At 34.1% G+C, this 16,036-nt stretch overlaps 1 protein-coding gene across 1 annotated transcript; it reads left to right on the top strand.

Annotated features, from left to right (window-relative positions):
• The first annotated feature begins 9,550 nt into the window (after nucleotides 1-9,550).
• LOC142343114 (uncharacterized) lies at nucleotides 9,551-13,453 on the top strand. Its single transcript, XM_075394802.1, has 2 exons — nucleotides 9,551-9,969; nucleotides 13,273-13,453. Exons 1-2 carry the CDS (start codon nucleotides 9,551-9,553, stop codon nucleotides 13,451-13,453), a joined length of 600 nt encoding a protein of 199 aa, XP_075250917.1.
• The last annotated feature ends 2,583 nt before the right edge of the window (nucleotides 13,454-16,036 follow it).

Genomic DNA, 16,036 nt, shown 5'->3' on the forward strand with positions numbered 1-16,036 from the left:
GGTTATTGCGGGCCCATGTAACAAAATGTTACTAGGTTTCTTTCTAAAAGAGATACAATGCCGTATTGAGGTTTTGCAAAATTTCCCCACAGAAGTGTACAACATCTACGTAATGAAATAGGGTCTATAATTGGATCTTTAACCTCAAAATAATGTGTAGTGGCAGTTAAGTGAGAATAGAATAGGCGCTATAAAAATTTTCGCTGCTGTTTATTGCAGTTTGTATTGTTCTATTCCGCCACCCTTGCTCTCCTCCTGTCTAGTCGGAATAGAACGATACTTGAAAAAAGAAGTCTTATAACCCAAAAAGAGGGAATGGGTTATCATGTGACACTAAATCGAGGAATTAGGCGGTTTTCTTTAGTTATTAGTATAATTTGACATTATTGTGAGAATTTCTGCAGAAACCAAATGGCAAATATAGCAACGGTCGATTCAGTAAAAAACAATTTTACGATATTTACAAGGATTTAATAAAAGAATAATCAAAAACGGATCAACGGTTTTTGTTTTTGTACTTTTCAGCAACTTGTCTGCACCTTGGTCCTCTGATTTTACTTTTGTTATTGCGTTGAAATTGCGACCGTACGGAAGATTGATTAGTATTGATAACTGTTCGTTAGAAAACTATTTCCAAATTTTGAAAATACTGAAATTACATGCCATACTTCACGAAGCTTCCAGTTATTTTAAATCTAGTGAGAAGATACCTGGTTACTCTTATGTTTAACTCTGTCCAGTCACAATTGAGTATCTTGGTCATGTGACTGTAATTGCTTTTCTGCTTTTTAAAATTTTGAAATATTCACTTTGTTGGAATGTTAACACTGGAACCGGTTGTTATTGATTTTGAAGGTTTTTGTGATAGAAAGTCTAACTATAAAGACACGATCTCATTGCAACCAGCAAACCCGTTAAAAACCCTGTCATAAAATGAGCGAAGATCTCATCATTGGGTCTCAAAGTTCCTCAATGGTTTAGCCTGGACATTGCAGATTACACATGCTTTTATTTACATCAGATAGCTCAATGCAAAATCTCGACAAAAGAAGCATTTATTTTGGAAAAATAGTTTTGTCCAAAAATCGAAATTTTGAGTTTTTATAAAGAAAAGCCTGTTTGTGATTTGCTTGCTATTCCCTGTTCAACTTGTCAAGGAAATAAACATTGTGCCAAAAAGAAATCTCAACTGTTACACTACTGGCTAACGAATGAATCGTCGATCTGTCTGAACATCGATTCCGTCAATACATCAAATGATTTTGTCTCCATATTTGACAAAAACTTTAAAAAACTTTTTATAATGTATCCAAAGAATTTGAGAAGCTTAATGTAGATGGTCCCATAAAATTTTAGAACCAAATGAGATTCTTGGTTAAATGTAATCATTGGAAAAAAACTAAAGATTTTGCATTTCGAGGATATCTCTGAGACCTGAATTATTATTTCAAACAAAATGAATTAAATTAGATTGAGTGTTTTACACTTTTCCAGTAGACACAAATGAGGAAAAAACAGAAAAGAAGATATATGTAAACGCCTGCCCAGATTCAAAAAATTGTTAATATATATAATTATCCTTTAAGGGGTTTTGAGTTGATTGGAGCCTAATTTTTATGAAAGAGTAAAGTGTGTTTTAAAGGAAACGAGAGTTGGCATATAATTAGTCGGCAGCAATTGGAGAGTTGGCAGCAATTAGAAACAAAGTTCGATATAATAATTATAGTTGTTGCTGAATAGAAAAAATACTTGCTTGGTTATTAGGACAGGATCTGTCAAATTTGAACTTTTGGCACAATCAACTTTTAATTTAAAAAAAAACGAATAAACAAGATGGATGATTTTTTTTTTAGAAAAACTGGTTGATGTTGACCTCCGTGATTTCCCTTTTGACATAGAAGCGTTGGAAGCACAATTGAAAATTATTTCAGGAATCAAGAAATTGAAAGCGCAAACTTTTACAAGGTTAATTGCGAACCGCAATCTGGTAAAAACTTAGTGGTAGAATTAGCGTTCATGTTCTAAACACTGAACACGTTTGTTTCACTTTGAAAGTAGTTTAATGTTTTCAATCAAGAATAATATTTCAAAGTATTTTTTTAATATAGTAAGAAGGGACCTTGTCATTCTTATGTTTAACTCTGTCCAGTCACAATTGAGTATCTTGGTCATGTGACTGGCATAGCTTTTTTGCCTGTTTGTTAAAACTTTGAAAAATTCGCTTTGTTGGAACGTTAACATTTCCACCGGTTGTTATTGTCCTTGAAGGTTTTCGTCATAAAAAGTGTAAATACACATCTTATTAAATACACAATCTCATTGCAACCAACAAACTCGTTTAAAACCCTTTCATCAAGTTGGCGAAGATCTCATCATTGGGTCTCAAAGTTTCTCAATGGTTTGGCTTGGACATTGCAGATTACCCATGGCCTTATTTACCTCCGAGAGCTCAAAGCATAGTGTTTGTATTTCCTTTCTCAAAGTTTCATGCCAAAGGAACAGAAAAAACTGAGACTTTAAGAAAACATCTCGACAATGAAGAATTAAAAACTTGAAAAAATTGTTATTTTGAGCTTTTATAGAAAAGCTTGTTTCTGATTTGCTCGCTATTCCTTGTTTAACTTGTCAAGCAAATAAACATTTTGCCAAAAAGATATCTCAACTTTTCTACTACTTGCTAACGAATGAATCGTCGATATGTCTGAACATTAATTCCGTCAATACTTCAAATGATTTTATCTCCACAATTGACAAATTTTTGTTGCAAAACGTCTGAGATTCATTTGATTGTCACTTTGGTCAGGGATGAGACAATTGATTCTCGTTGACAAACTGCAGTGAGGAGACATTTTATCAAATGCTCTGGCGATGAATTAGATTTGAATAAAAAGTATTTTTGCTGTTAGATTACTTTCGATTTCATGAAAAGGTGAAACCAACTCTTTTAGCAATGCCCATGCGGCCAGTGCCGATTCAGATCTCTCTGAACAAAAACAGTCTTCATCAACAAATTCACAAAAAAGTTGTGAAAGAGGGAAAAGTGGACTCAATCACCTACTATGACAAGGAGCAGCAAATGAAAGCAAGCTATACAGTCGTCTAAAGAAAAAGACTCTCAATTTATTACCTATGAGTTTTTTTATTGTCGATTAAAAATTTCTCTGATGCAACTGAAGTGAAATAATCATTTTTTACATTAAACAACTGTATGCTTATTAAATTATGTTTTCTATGAGCAATTTTTCGAGTGGATTAACCTGTGGATCAATTAGATGCTGATGGTGGTATAACTGATTCGTTTTTAATGAAGGGTATCAGGAGACAAGTTCATAGAGGTTTTGTAGTCCAGGAGAATCCAGATCAGATATCGTGTGCTCTACCCGAATTTTTTTCATACAGTTTCTTACTGCTGCATCACTTAATAAACTAGTCTTTATTAAATCTACTTGAGAAGAAGCAACATTTTGGTTTTCACTTTTTTCTTGTACAGTAGGTTACGCTCTACCCAAACGAATTGTAAGATAAAATAGTTTTTTGACAACTGTTTGACTTTTTTTGGCTGTCTGTGGTCCGTCATGATGTTTGAAAACGGAGCTAGTTTTTAAATTGTTGCTGAATTACAATTTTTCACCAAGGTTTCATGCAGTTTTTCAATTTTACCAGTATGAGCCTAAATTTCAGTCTCTTGATAGAAAACTGAACATACAATTTGCAGAGTTTTCAAATTCTGATCTAAAGTCTGAGTGTTATATGCGTTAAGCACAACCTTTTTCAACAAAGTAAACTGTTGGTTTTACCTCCAAAAAGAGGTTGTTGAACAGTTTCTTTAATCCACTTTGCTTAGTTTTACCGTATTAAAAATCATAAAAACTGCCAACCGAACCTTCTGTAACTTAAAGTTGCATAACGTCTGAGAATCATTTGATTGTCTCTTTGGTCAGGGATGAAAAAATTGATTCTCGTGGACAAAATGAACTGAGGTAACAACATATCAATTGTTCTGGCGACGAAACAGATTTGAATAAAAAGTATTTTTCGCAGTTAGATTACTTTCGGTTTCATGAAAATGTGAAACTAACTCTTTTACCAATTCCCATGCGGCCAGTGCCAATTCAGTTCTCTCTGAACAAAAACAGTCTTCCACAAAAATTCACAAAAGTTGTGAAATAGAGAAAAGTGGACTCAATAACCTGCTTTGACAAGGCGCTGCGAATGAAAGCAAGCTATGCAGTCGTCTACAAAAAAAGACTCTCAATTTATTACGTATGAGTTTTTTTTATTGTCGATTAAAAATTTCTCTGATGCAACTGAAGTGAAATAATCATTTTTTAAATTAAACAACTGTATGCTTATTAAATTATAATTTCTAAAAGCAATTTTTCAAGCGGATCTCCCTGTGGATCAATTGAATGCTGATGATGGTATAACTGATTTGGTTTTTAATGAAGGGTATCAAGAGACAAGTTGAGGATTGAGGATTGTATCAATAGAGGATTTGTAGTCCAGGAGAATCCAGATCAGATATTGTGTGCCCTACCCGAATTTTTTTCATGCTGTTTCTTATTGCTGCATCACTTATTAAACTAGTCTTTATTAAATCTACTTGTGAAGAAGCAACATTTTGGTTTTCTTTTTTTTCTTGTACAGTAGTTTACGCTCTACCCAAACCAAATGTATGATAAAATAGTTTTTCGGCAACTGATTGACTTTTTTTGGCTGTCTGTGGTCCGTCACGATGTTGGAAAATGGAGCTAGTTTTTAAATTGTTGCTGAATTACAATTTTTTCACCAAGTTTTCAAGCAGTTTTTCAATTTTACCAGTATGACCAGCCTAAATTTCTGTCTCTTGAGAGAAAACTGCTCATAATCTGATCTAAAATCTGAGTGTTATATACGTTAAGCACAATCTTTTTCAACAAAGTAAATTGTTGGTTTTACCTCCAAAAATGCGTTGTTGAACAGTTTGTTTAATCCACTTTGCTTACCATTACCGAATTAAAACTCCTAAAAACTGCTGACCCAACCTTCTGTAACTCCAGAGATGGCTAGTGTTCTTTGTGAGAGTTTTTGAATTAAAATTTAGGGTTATGAGGGAATATCAATGTTCACATTTTTTGACGCACTTTATACGGATATTTCTGAGTTTTTTTTTATTTCTCAACAGAAGCATGATTTGTGGCTGCAGGATTTGTATCAGTTTTGTGTATAATACAAGTTTGTCAGTGCTGAAAAGCCTGCACATTCAGCACTGTGGTTAATGGCAAAATAGTCAATAAGGGCGTCTGCAATCCTACTGTAACGGTTTTGTTTTTCTCAATATTTACAAGTTCTACTATTATGGGTTTAGCCGAATGTAATTAATTGGCCTAACACTGCCCTACTCAAGTCGTTTTTAAAGCCTAGAGTCAGGTTTTTTTGCTCGTTTTTCCTCGGATCGGACCTATACACATCAGAATCTGTTCACGGTAAAATAATTCTCTAAAGATTCATTCAGAAAGCTAGATAAAAATTATCCTTGGAATGTAGAAGGATGTAGTCTACGCAGTTCAGGAAAATTGAGTGATGCTGATATGAAAAATTAAGTTGTGCCGAAAAATATTTAGTTGAAAATGATTTAGTTGACAGACTTATATGATTTTTGTCGCCGTTAGCAGAACAATAAAAGCAAAAAAACTGACCAATAACTCAACTTTCAAATAACAGATCGGAAATCGAATCGGATGCTAAGTAATTGTTACGTGACTTTGTTTGAAGTCACTGAGGACTTCTGGCGTTCATCGAGAACAGCGAGGTGGTTCGAGATATTAAGTCATAATTTCAAAGTGACTTCTGCAGAGTCACTTAACCATGCTTAAAACACGAAACGCGCACGTTTTAAAATCACGAAAGTCAACGGAAGTCAACTTTTGGATAAGTAGTAACTTTTGGAATCTTAACTTCTGGCACTGCAGACTTTTGGCATTTTAAAATGTGCACGTGAGTGTTTTTTTTTCAAAATTCAATGTTGGACTATTTCCTGGAGTTTTGGTCGGTGCAGATTTCATCATCTATTGTAAAACTAACAAGAGTCTGGACAGAATAATCTTTTGCCAAAATTGAACTGCATCTAAAGAATTTTTCACTCTAAATAAAGTTCGTCTTGTGCATCTGTTTCTACGACTCGAAGGAGGCCGTTCAGTTAAAGTAATTTAAGGTTATTTTACCTTAAGAAAGTTAACGTATATTTTTACCTGAACTCAAGTTAAGGTAAAGTTAAAGTAAACTTTACCTAACTTTAATTAGTGTGTTTTGGAAGCTTTCGCCCAAGAAGTGTCTTAATGACGGTCCAGAAATTGTTGATCCCTGGATGTTAGATGCCGAAATGCAGACACAGATTGACCCATCTGCTGGAACACATCAAGCGCACCAACGCCAGACCACCAGGTAGAACACGACAACTGGCCAACCAACATTTCTAATTAATATTTTTAGAAACTATGCTGAACATATTTCTTTCTTCCTTATGCTTTATTTATAGATTTTTAACCTGAACACATTTTGATATTCGAGTTTATTTTTGTAAGTTCTCTAGAACAATGTTTCGATCCCGCTGATCGATCCATATTTTTGACTTAATTGTCCAGCAAATATGGAGGAAATAGACAATTTTTAAAAATTACACACACTGATTGATAATAGTTAATGAGTAAAAAAAAGTTTCAAATGCAAACCAATAATTAAAACAAATAATGCAGCATTGGAAAGCCGATAATAACTGGCATAGAGGCAGGCCATAAAGGCCAAGTCAAAATAGCACAAAAAACTAAACTAAACAAATGAACTTGTACTTAACTGCGAAGCAGATGCGACTTGTCATTAATAAAACTCAATAAAAATTGAAAACAAGAACAAATATAGATGCATATCTGACTCATATGCAGCCGTTAGGACCGATGATTAGTGACAGACCGAATTGAATACTGACACCATGAAGAACCGATAAGGCTTGCCATTGATTGGTCTAACACCCAAAATCAAGTTAGGAAACCGTTATTATTGTTGCAATTTGACAACAAAACAAAATTTAAATCAAAACTGTGCGAAAAATCAGAAATCAAAAAGATTATTTTTTTGTTTGTAAATAATCTGAAACTTGACTTTTCTGAGACTACGCCACGTTCGACAGAAACAAAATTGAAAATTACATATTTTAAAATGACCTTGATTTTCTCGAGCCAAATGTCTGCAAAAGTCATAACAAGCACAAATATCTGTTAATAAAAACCTGATAGATTGAATTGTGACCTCAGTGGCAGCCAATTGTCCTTCTCATTAGCGGAGACTTATTCTTAAGACTACAAATCAACAGCTTAAAAGGCAGACCGGAAAACTACAAAAAGTTGTGAAGAAGTTTTTTTTGAAGCCATTAACACCACAAACTATTCATTGAACTGCTTAGGAACGCTTAGTCACATTTGAACATCAATGCTCCCTCATTTCAGAGGGAATGTAGGAAAAGGGAAACAGAAAAGAACCACAAGCATTGAACAGTAAAAAAAAAGCACCGCCAGCGTTAAACAATCATTGAAAAGATTATTGTTTGTTTCAGCAAAAGAAGACATTTCACTATTGGCCGGGACAAGTAATTAAAGAGGCAAAATTACAATTTCTCAGACAGAAGAGAAAAAATATGCTCAGTTTAAAAAGTCTGTCATTTTTTTCCAAAAAAAGTATAACTCAAAGTCAATAATACCATTAACTAATAACTAAATACATTCAATGCGTTGAATTATATCTCCCGAGGATTCCATTCGGGATATGCATGACCACTAAAAAACGGCAAACACAGGCAAAAATCAAAAACTCAATTTTCAATGAAAATGTTTTTGCAGGCTTTCAGACCAAACGCTAATCACTAGGAGCTTCTATATATTCAAATCAATTAAGTAACGAGAACTGATATCCAGGTGAAGATGTGACTATGAAACAAAAAGAGAATTATATCAAAAATGAGCAAAAGTCCTGAAGTCAAAAAATAATTGTGAGATTTTTTATCCATGTCACACAAATTATTTCAAAAAACATAACCACTAGAAAGACCAAATTTTGACTGTCTAAAAGGAAGTTGCATCCTTTTTTGCAGAGAATAAACTGATTATTGACGGAATTTAGAAACTAGTGTCAAAGTTCAGAAGTACCTCAGTTTTTCTTAATACAAACAAATTCAAAGACATAGAATCTATTAGTTTTCCACTGAAACCATTATATAGGTTAACGTATACAAGTCGGAGGAAACCAAATTTACCTTTCAATACTGATGATTGTCAATGGACTGCAAAAAAAACACGAAAGTAGGGCAAAACACAAGAATTGAATAAAAAGAAAAACTTTGTCCCAGCCGTAAAAACCATGGACATTTCTCTGAAAAAATAATGTTTGATCATTGGGCCACAATTTCACGTAAATGCGCTTTAGAAATTCAAATTGTCACAGGAAACTGGACTCTAGTTAACAGAGAAAAAACCAATAAAACGGCAAAACAATTTCAAAAAAACCATCGCCACAAAAGAAAAATCTTAATGAGCTAGCTTTTGATATAGCTGTGCGTTCATAATAACAAAAAAATGTTCGAAATGAAACGGAAACTGACAATTTGACAACAAATATTTCAATATATCAGAAATAAAGGATGCGAATTGTTAATAATTGTTTTAAGTTGGCAAGAAAACCCGCAAGATATTTATACCAGAATACTTTTATAGAATGCAAATCGAAAAACTAGCCCACTTTTGAATTTAGTCAAAAACTTTTAAATGTTTTGATTTCATATTTCCGGCATACTTGAACAAATTGGGCTAAAGAAGCATATTTGGTGCCGTTTTGATGAAAAGGGCTAAATTTCAAAAAATTCAGCAATTTTTACGCCAAACTTGTCGGTTGATACCATTTAACAACCGTCCTCTGTGTTTATAGGCAAAAATAATAGCACTGCTGCAAACATGTTTTATTAAAGAAAAAATTATTTGATGAGTTTGGAATGTTATACTCAAAGTCAGTCATAACGATAAGCAGTCTACCATTTAATTTTTTAATTAAGTTTATGAAAGTTGATGATAATCCGTTCTTTGGATAATAGACAAAATTCACCTGTGTGCTTTTGGTATATAATAAGTAAACATTATAGAGTATTGAGATCGCTCTTTTGAGATATCGTTTTACTCACAAGCATGAGCTTGTAAAAGTTTCTGTTTTTGAAAGTCTCAGTGAAAAGTAATTTGTTCAGACAGCACAAAACCTGCTCCTGTAAAGTATACTTTGAACCTCTTCGAATTATTGTATACTGAACGGCAAAAGCAAGTCTAGCACCCCCTAATTTTTGAGGCAAAATTACAAAAAAAAAAAAACAATTTTCACGCCATTGACCCCCCTACACCAGTCCTCTTGTCCGCCTACGATTTTAAAACGGAGTAAAATTAGGCTCGAAAATTGAATTTTTACTTCGTGAAAACAGGGGGTAATATAACTTAGTTTTGCCGTTTAGTACACTATTGCGAATAAGAAAATAACGAACATGGCTTTAGAGGTACATAAATTAACTGAAAATGGCATATTTGAATCCCCGCATGGCGATTACAAATCAGCTTTCGACCCCTACAAAATGGGTGAATTCATGCGCCATGTTTTAACTGAAAAACACCCCCAAAGTTCTCTTACGGAAATAAAAACGGGAAGAAAAATAACTTTTTCTCGTTTATTCGAAGTTGCAAAAGACATAGCTGATCAAATGTTCGACGCTGGAATTCAAAAAGGGACAAATTTGCACCTGGTAGCTGAGAGCGATCTTGATTGCCCAGGTGTACTAATTGCATCGTATTTGAACGGGTACGTGATTGGAGCGTCCAGCCCCTTTTCGCCTTGGCCGGAGTTTAAACGAAATATGACAACTCACTGTGCGACGGTTCTCGTAATGTCCAGAGAGGTTTACACAAGGTAGGCGTAGAAATTATGAATATATCCCCCCCCGCACCACCTCCACACCATCACCCCCACCCCTCAATGATTCCTCTAAATTGTGAACCCACGATGAGTTTTGCGTTCTGCAGTGATTTTATACCAACTTTTGACATATGAGGAAATTGAGAGTAGCATTTTCTATAGGAACGAAAAATTCTATGAAATATGGAAAAGACAATATTATAACTGAGCTAGTGTCAATATGCATGTTACAGAATGATACACTGTCACAACCAAATTTGAATGGAGTATACATGAACAAACAGGTATGAAAAAGGGCCCAAAACCTGACCATGACTGGTTGTAGAATTTTGTATTATGCCCGTCAGCAGGCGTCTAGCTGGGGACTCATTAGCACCCAAACTTTAATCAAAACTCCAAAAGATTTGTTTGTTGGTTCGTCTACTTATTGGGAGTGTTCTGTTCTGTCCCCAAAAAATTTGCTCTCTCGACTCTTTAATGGTGCACTATGGATAATTGAATTAATAATCAAACGTTGTGATACCAACATCTAATAAAGTTATAGCCAGAAACATATAATTGAATAACTACAACAATCCGAAAGCAATTTTTTTTTACCAAATTTAACTAATGGTCCACACTAATTCAAACCAATTCAGTCCACAAGTATCCAAAACTCAATCAATTGACCTCTAATTCAGATAGCTCCATTAAATTGTGCCTCCCAGTTAGAGTCTGCTAGTGGTCAAAAATTTATCGTCCTCTCAACTAACCATTTTGGTTAACTCAGCAGTTTGTATAACTGCAACTAGCGACTGCAGTTCTACCACAAAGAACTCACTAAATAACCAATTTTTTCTCACTGAGAAACAGCTGCTCTACTCGAGCGTTCTCTCTCTCTCTCTCTCTCTCTCTCTCTCTCTCTCTCTGGTCTCTTACAGATGACTGACGAACCACTGTTCCTCAGCCTCGTAAACCTGTCTCTCTGCGTATTTCACGCGCTTAAGGGTACTCAACTTTATCAATTTTTAACTGAACTAAGTAACGTGTGATAACGTGTGATTGCGTAGAAGGTCGGTCAGAATATTCAGCTAGTTTCATGTGAATGTCTGCTCAAAATGGCCCGAATTCCGTGGTTTACTTGGTTTGCTAATTTCAGGTTTCAGATAAACTCTTGTTTCCAGCTGCATAATCTTTAAGCATGCATGCTAATATTATTCAATTCTCAATTATGGATCTGTTTGATTTATCTTACGGTTACCCGCTTGCCTGGGGCGGTACAAATCTTTGCTTTTAAGCAATCTTTAACACAATTTTTCTTATGATCATAATGATGAAAACAATTAGGGAAAATTTAAGTTTTTCTGGTCCTTGTTTCTAATAAGAATGTCAACATTATGACTTTGAAATTTCGATTTATTGAATATGGATGTTTTGCGTTTGAGTGAGGTTTATGACAAGAATCATGGCCCTGGTAAAAGTGTTAATTTTGGCAATAAAGTGCAAAATAAAATCAGTTTTCTCATTTTTCTGTGTCATGAGAAGACAATATCAGCAGCTCGTGGATACCAAAAAACTAGCCGTCTCTATTAATACGTGAGCAATTGCTTAACTGGTTAAAAACTGGCCGCGAGGAAATTGATTTTTTAACGATTTGAAGGCTGTGGTGAAAACTGAGATGATCTTTTATTCAACGAATTTACTTTTCTCTTTTTTGAAATTTTTGTAAACAACCCTTAGGTTCTTCTGCAATTTTTAATATAGTCTGAGGACGATTGCTAACTGATAATTTGTTGTACCGTCTCAAACAATTATTTGCATCACTTCCTAAGATTTATACCGGATACTGTCTGCCATCTCTAAGTCACTACTAAATCATCAATCAAACTAATTTTCTTTACTATTGCTTCCGTGCTTTAATACGAAACCAATAATTGACTAAATAACAAACGATACTTTAATTCAGTTTCTTTTTAATTTCAATTCGTCATGCTTGTTTTCTTCTTCGCTCTTTTCTATGAATTTTGTTTGATTTTATGGCCTTCTACGCGATTGGTTGTTATACCTACGAGTCAACTTCTTGCAAAATTGCTCATTGGAAGTATCAGATTCTAATGATCAAATATCATTGTTCCAACAATGTGAAAAAAACAATTGGGCAATTCTTTTTTGCGTACAGTTTGCTTTGTTGCTTGGGGGCGCAAAAATAGACTTCAGGTGCTGAATCATTTTGGCTGCGATAGGGAAGCTTTGCGATTAGGGAAAAAACGCGGGGTTTTTATCGCGGACATAATTGTTAGGTGCGCAATCTGTCAATATTTTATGCAAACCGGACTATGGGAAATACCGCCTTTGAGGGGTAACAAATTTTCACTTTTTCGATTTTGTAGCATTTAGGTTTCTCCCTATCAAAATTTTTAGTCCGCAAATATCTTTTGGTTACTTTGCAAAGTAAGTCTCCCGTTTGTTTACTTTACAAAAAGCTAGATTTCCCCCAACTTACTTTGCTCAAGTCACTTCCCTTTGTTTATTTGATAAATATGTTCAAGTGAAGCTCCACAACTTAGCAAAGTAATTAAGATTTCAATAAGTTCAATGTCAGGTTTGAACGCCTCGTATTTACAATTTCCACACTTAATATTGTTGGGATGCGTCAATTATGAATTTTTTTGACGAGGTAATTAAGAGCAGAAAAGATTAAAATTGAGCTATTGTATTACAATGGATGATTCTGGCCCTGCTAGGTCTAGTCTCTGAGATTCTCCCTGATCAGTAATGGCAACTGAGGCAGTTTAGAGGCATATAAATTGATAACTAAATTACAATAAAAAAATGTATCTAATTTATTGCTTTTTTACATCCAAAATAGAGTAAAAAATTTTGAATCTTTTTTTGTGCCCCTGTGAGAGTATACACTCTAGTAAATAAGTTGTGATCATAAGATGGAGCTTGAAATGATAGCTCAATATAAGAGAGCATAGTAAGACTCTCGCAGTGTGGACCAGTTGGCTCAGTAGAGAGCACAGGATTGCAATCAATTAAGAGATTGTGGGGTCGCAACCCACATAGGTCCCAAACTTTACTCTCACTATAATGGTGTTGACATAGAATCAACATAACGAGCAAAAGAGTTGCTCTAATAGTCCCCCAGTACGTTATGCGCCCCCCAGTTACAGAACACGTGCCATTACATAGTAAATGATCATGTGAAAACATGGCACGTGTGCGACTGGGGGTTGCAAATAATATGCGCCCACTAAGCTGGGGGGGGGGGGGGGGGCACAAACGAAAAAGATCCAAAATTTTCTTTCGTTTCAGATTCGAAGCGGAAATTGATCACCCATATTTGAGCAAATTGGTAATCACAGACGCATTTGCGGACGGAGACGATTTCAAAGTCAAAATTACTGTCAAGGACCTTGAACCTACACAGTGGCATCACTACGGATCTCAGGGCAACTGTCCCCTGCCTCCCCTCAACATGCTTTGGAAAAAATAAATCCTCAGGTTGAACAAACTTGGAAAATTTTATAACGCCTCAGTACGGCACCGTATAAGTTTTAGAGAAAGACCTTAGTAACATTTTGTTACATGGCCCCTCAATAACTTAACTTAAGTAAGTGCCGTATAAATCTGTCCACTTGAGTATGTTGTTCAAAAAACAGGTGGGAAAGGATTGTTTGTGACCGTTTTTTCAGGCAGTTGTCTTCGACCGTTTTTTGAGCGTTCAAGAACATTTTTGACCGTTATTTTTTGCAGATTAATTTCTTTATTGAACTATTTTTGACAGTTTTGGTTAGATGACAGGTAAACAAAAGAAAACAAAAAAACAAACAGAGGAAGCAACTTTGCGAAACCGGCATTCACTAGAGTAGTATCACTTAGTTTCCTCATTTTCCAAAATGAAAATAGCGTGTGAAACAAAAAAGGGAATGAAAACCGATGCCCGTCTATTACATTTGATATTAACAATTCGAAAGAGAAAATTGAAACACACTTCCCCACTGTCTCTTCAATGATTTTTTGTTCAAATTTGGTGGTAAAAATATTTAATCTGTTGAAATTTTACAGCAAAATATTGTGTTTTTAACCCTGTTAACATTAGTTACCTGAACCATTCCCGCCGCCGCCCATTCATGACCTGCGAATTATGACAACTAAAAATCTTTAAGTCAGATATCTAACTCAACAACGGGTTCAAAAACAGCTCAATATGAACATACATTGGACGGGTAGTGTAAATGTGTTCTTTGATATTACACATCATTCTACCAATCATAAGATTTTGTTTGGACAGTTAAAACAATCAATTGTATCGCAATTCAAAATTTCGAATCTTAAACCAAAAGCACAGTTTATTGTTTGTCAAACCGAAATCAGTTTGTACCTTAATTTCTAGCAGTCCACAAAATTTTTATAGAGTTGGTAGTTGGCTTTTGTGAACCGCTTAGAAAAAGAATATAAATAAAAAGCAATACACTACTAAAATCAGTTTGAAATACAATAAAATATTACCCTTGAATGAAAATATTAAATTACTCTCCAACTGAAACAAAGGCGTTGATCGAGTAGAAAATGAATCGATCATTCTACCATTCATTTTCAATAACATTTAAGTGCATAACTCACCTCGTAAAAGTTTGGATACTTAATTATCTCATCTCGGAAAAGGTTTTCAATTGTGCTTCTAAAGGCTTCTCTTTTATGCCAACATCCAAAACTTAGAAACATCTATCTGGTCTGTTCGTTTTTTTTGCAATTCAAAGTTGCTTGTGCCAAAAATTCAAATTTGTCATATCTCTTAACAACCAAACAAATCTAGTTTTTATAATACAAAGAGTCTAAATTTTAACAGAACTTCATTTCTGATTGAGTAAATTAATTGTATGATGACTCTCATTTCCATTAAAACACACTGCTCCTTCATCATACGATAAGTTCGAATCGATGAAAAACACATAAAAAAATATTTTATTAAGAATTTTTATCGAAGCAAAGCAGGCCTTTACATTTGGGTTCTTTTTTTGCTTTTTTTCACATTGATATCTACAAAGTATCTGTAAAAACAATAAATTTATGTCATTTTGTTTGAATTAATTGGTTAGGTCTCCCAAGATATCCTCAAGAAGCAATTTTACCATAGTTTTTTTGTATTTCGCTAACGAATATACATGCCCACAATCTTAATTGGATCTGAACTATTCTGGAACTATCTACATTAAACTGCTTCAAACCAATTATGTACATTTTGGAAAGTGTGGGGCCAGAAAAATTATCTTCTGGAAGTCCAAGCTTGAACTCAAATTATTCAGAATCATACTGAAAACAATTTCCAATTTGAACACGTGTGGCTAGATTATATTATATAAAAGCGCTAGCTCGATGAAGAAAACCTACAAATTAATTTCTATGCATGATAACCGCATAACTTTTTGAATAAAACGCTTTTAATAGATTTCAAATTGATATAACTCGTTGCAAAAAACAAGGAATTTGTTATTATTTTTTTTTTCAGAATCCAAAATTAGTTTGTAAGAATAGTTTTTTTCCTACGAATAAAACATCGTTGGTCATTAAAAAGATTGTTTAAAAAATTGTCGAAGAGATGGCGCGTTTGCTTTTTTAGATTAAAATATTGATCTCTTGGAAACTGATTTAAGATGCATGGAAATTGTTGGAGTGCAATTGTTAAAGTTAGAATGATCAAAATATCTAATAGCAAAAAGGTTTCAAAAATTCTAAATGTAAATAATTCTAAAGGTTTTCAAAACATTTCTAAAGGTTTGATTTGCTTATTACATAATAATCTTCCTTGGGAGCAATTTTAGTGACTCTATTGATAATCAAACTCTATTGATAATCAATTTCAGAGATGTTAACGTCTTTGAAAAGTGCATTTGGATAACGAACATCTAAAACTCAACGGCGTCAATTTTTTCACTGAGCTGAAACTCGCTATTACTGTTTTTTCAACTAAAAATATGACTGTAGGCTTTCCGTTTTTTGTGCTTCACAAAGCGTATCATAGATCACATTAATAGTTTTTTTTTTATTTTTTTTACAAGAGATCAAATAAAATCTA

The sequence above is a fragment of the Convolutriloba macropyga genome, chromosome 7, assembly GCF_964194025.1.
Source record: "Convolutriloba macropyga chromosome 7, txConMacr16.3, whole genome shotgun sequence".
Classification (NCBI taxonomy): domain Eukaryota; kingdom Metazoa; phylum Xenacoelomorpha; order Acoela; family Convolutidae; genus Convolutriloba; species Convolutriloba macropyga.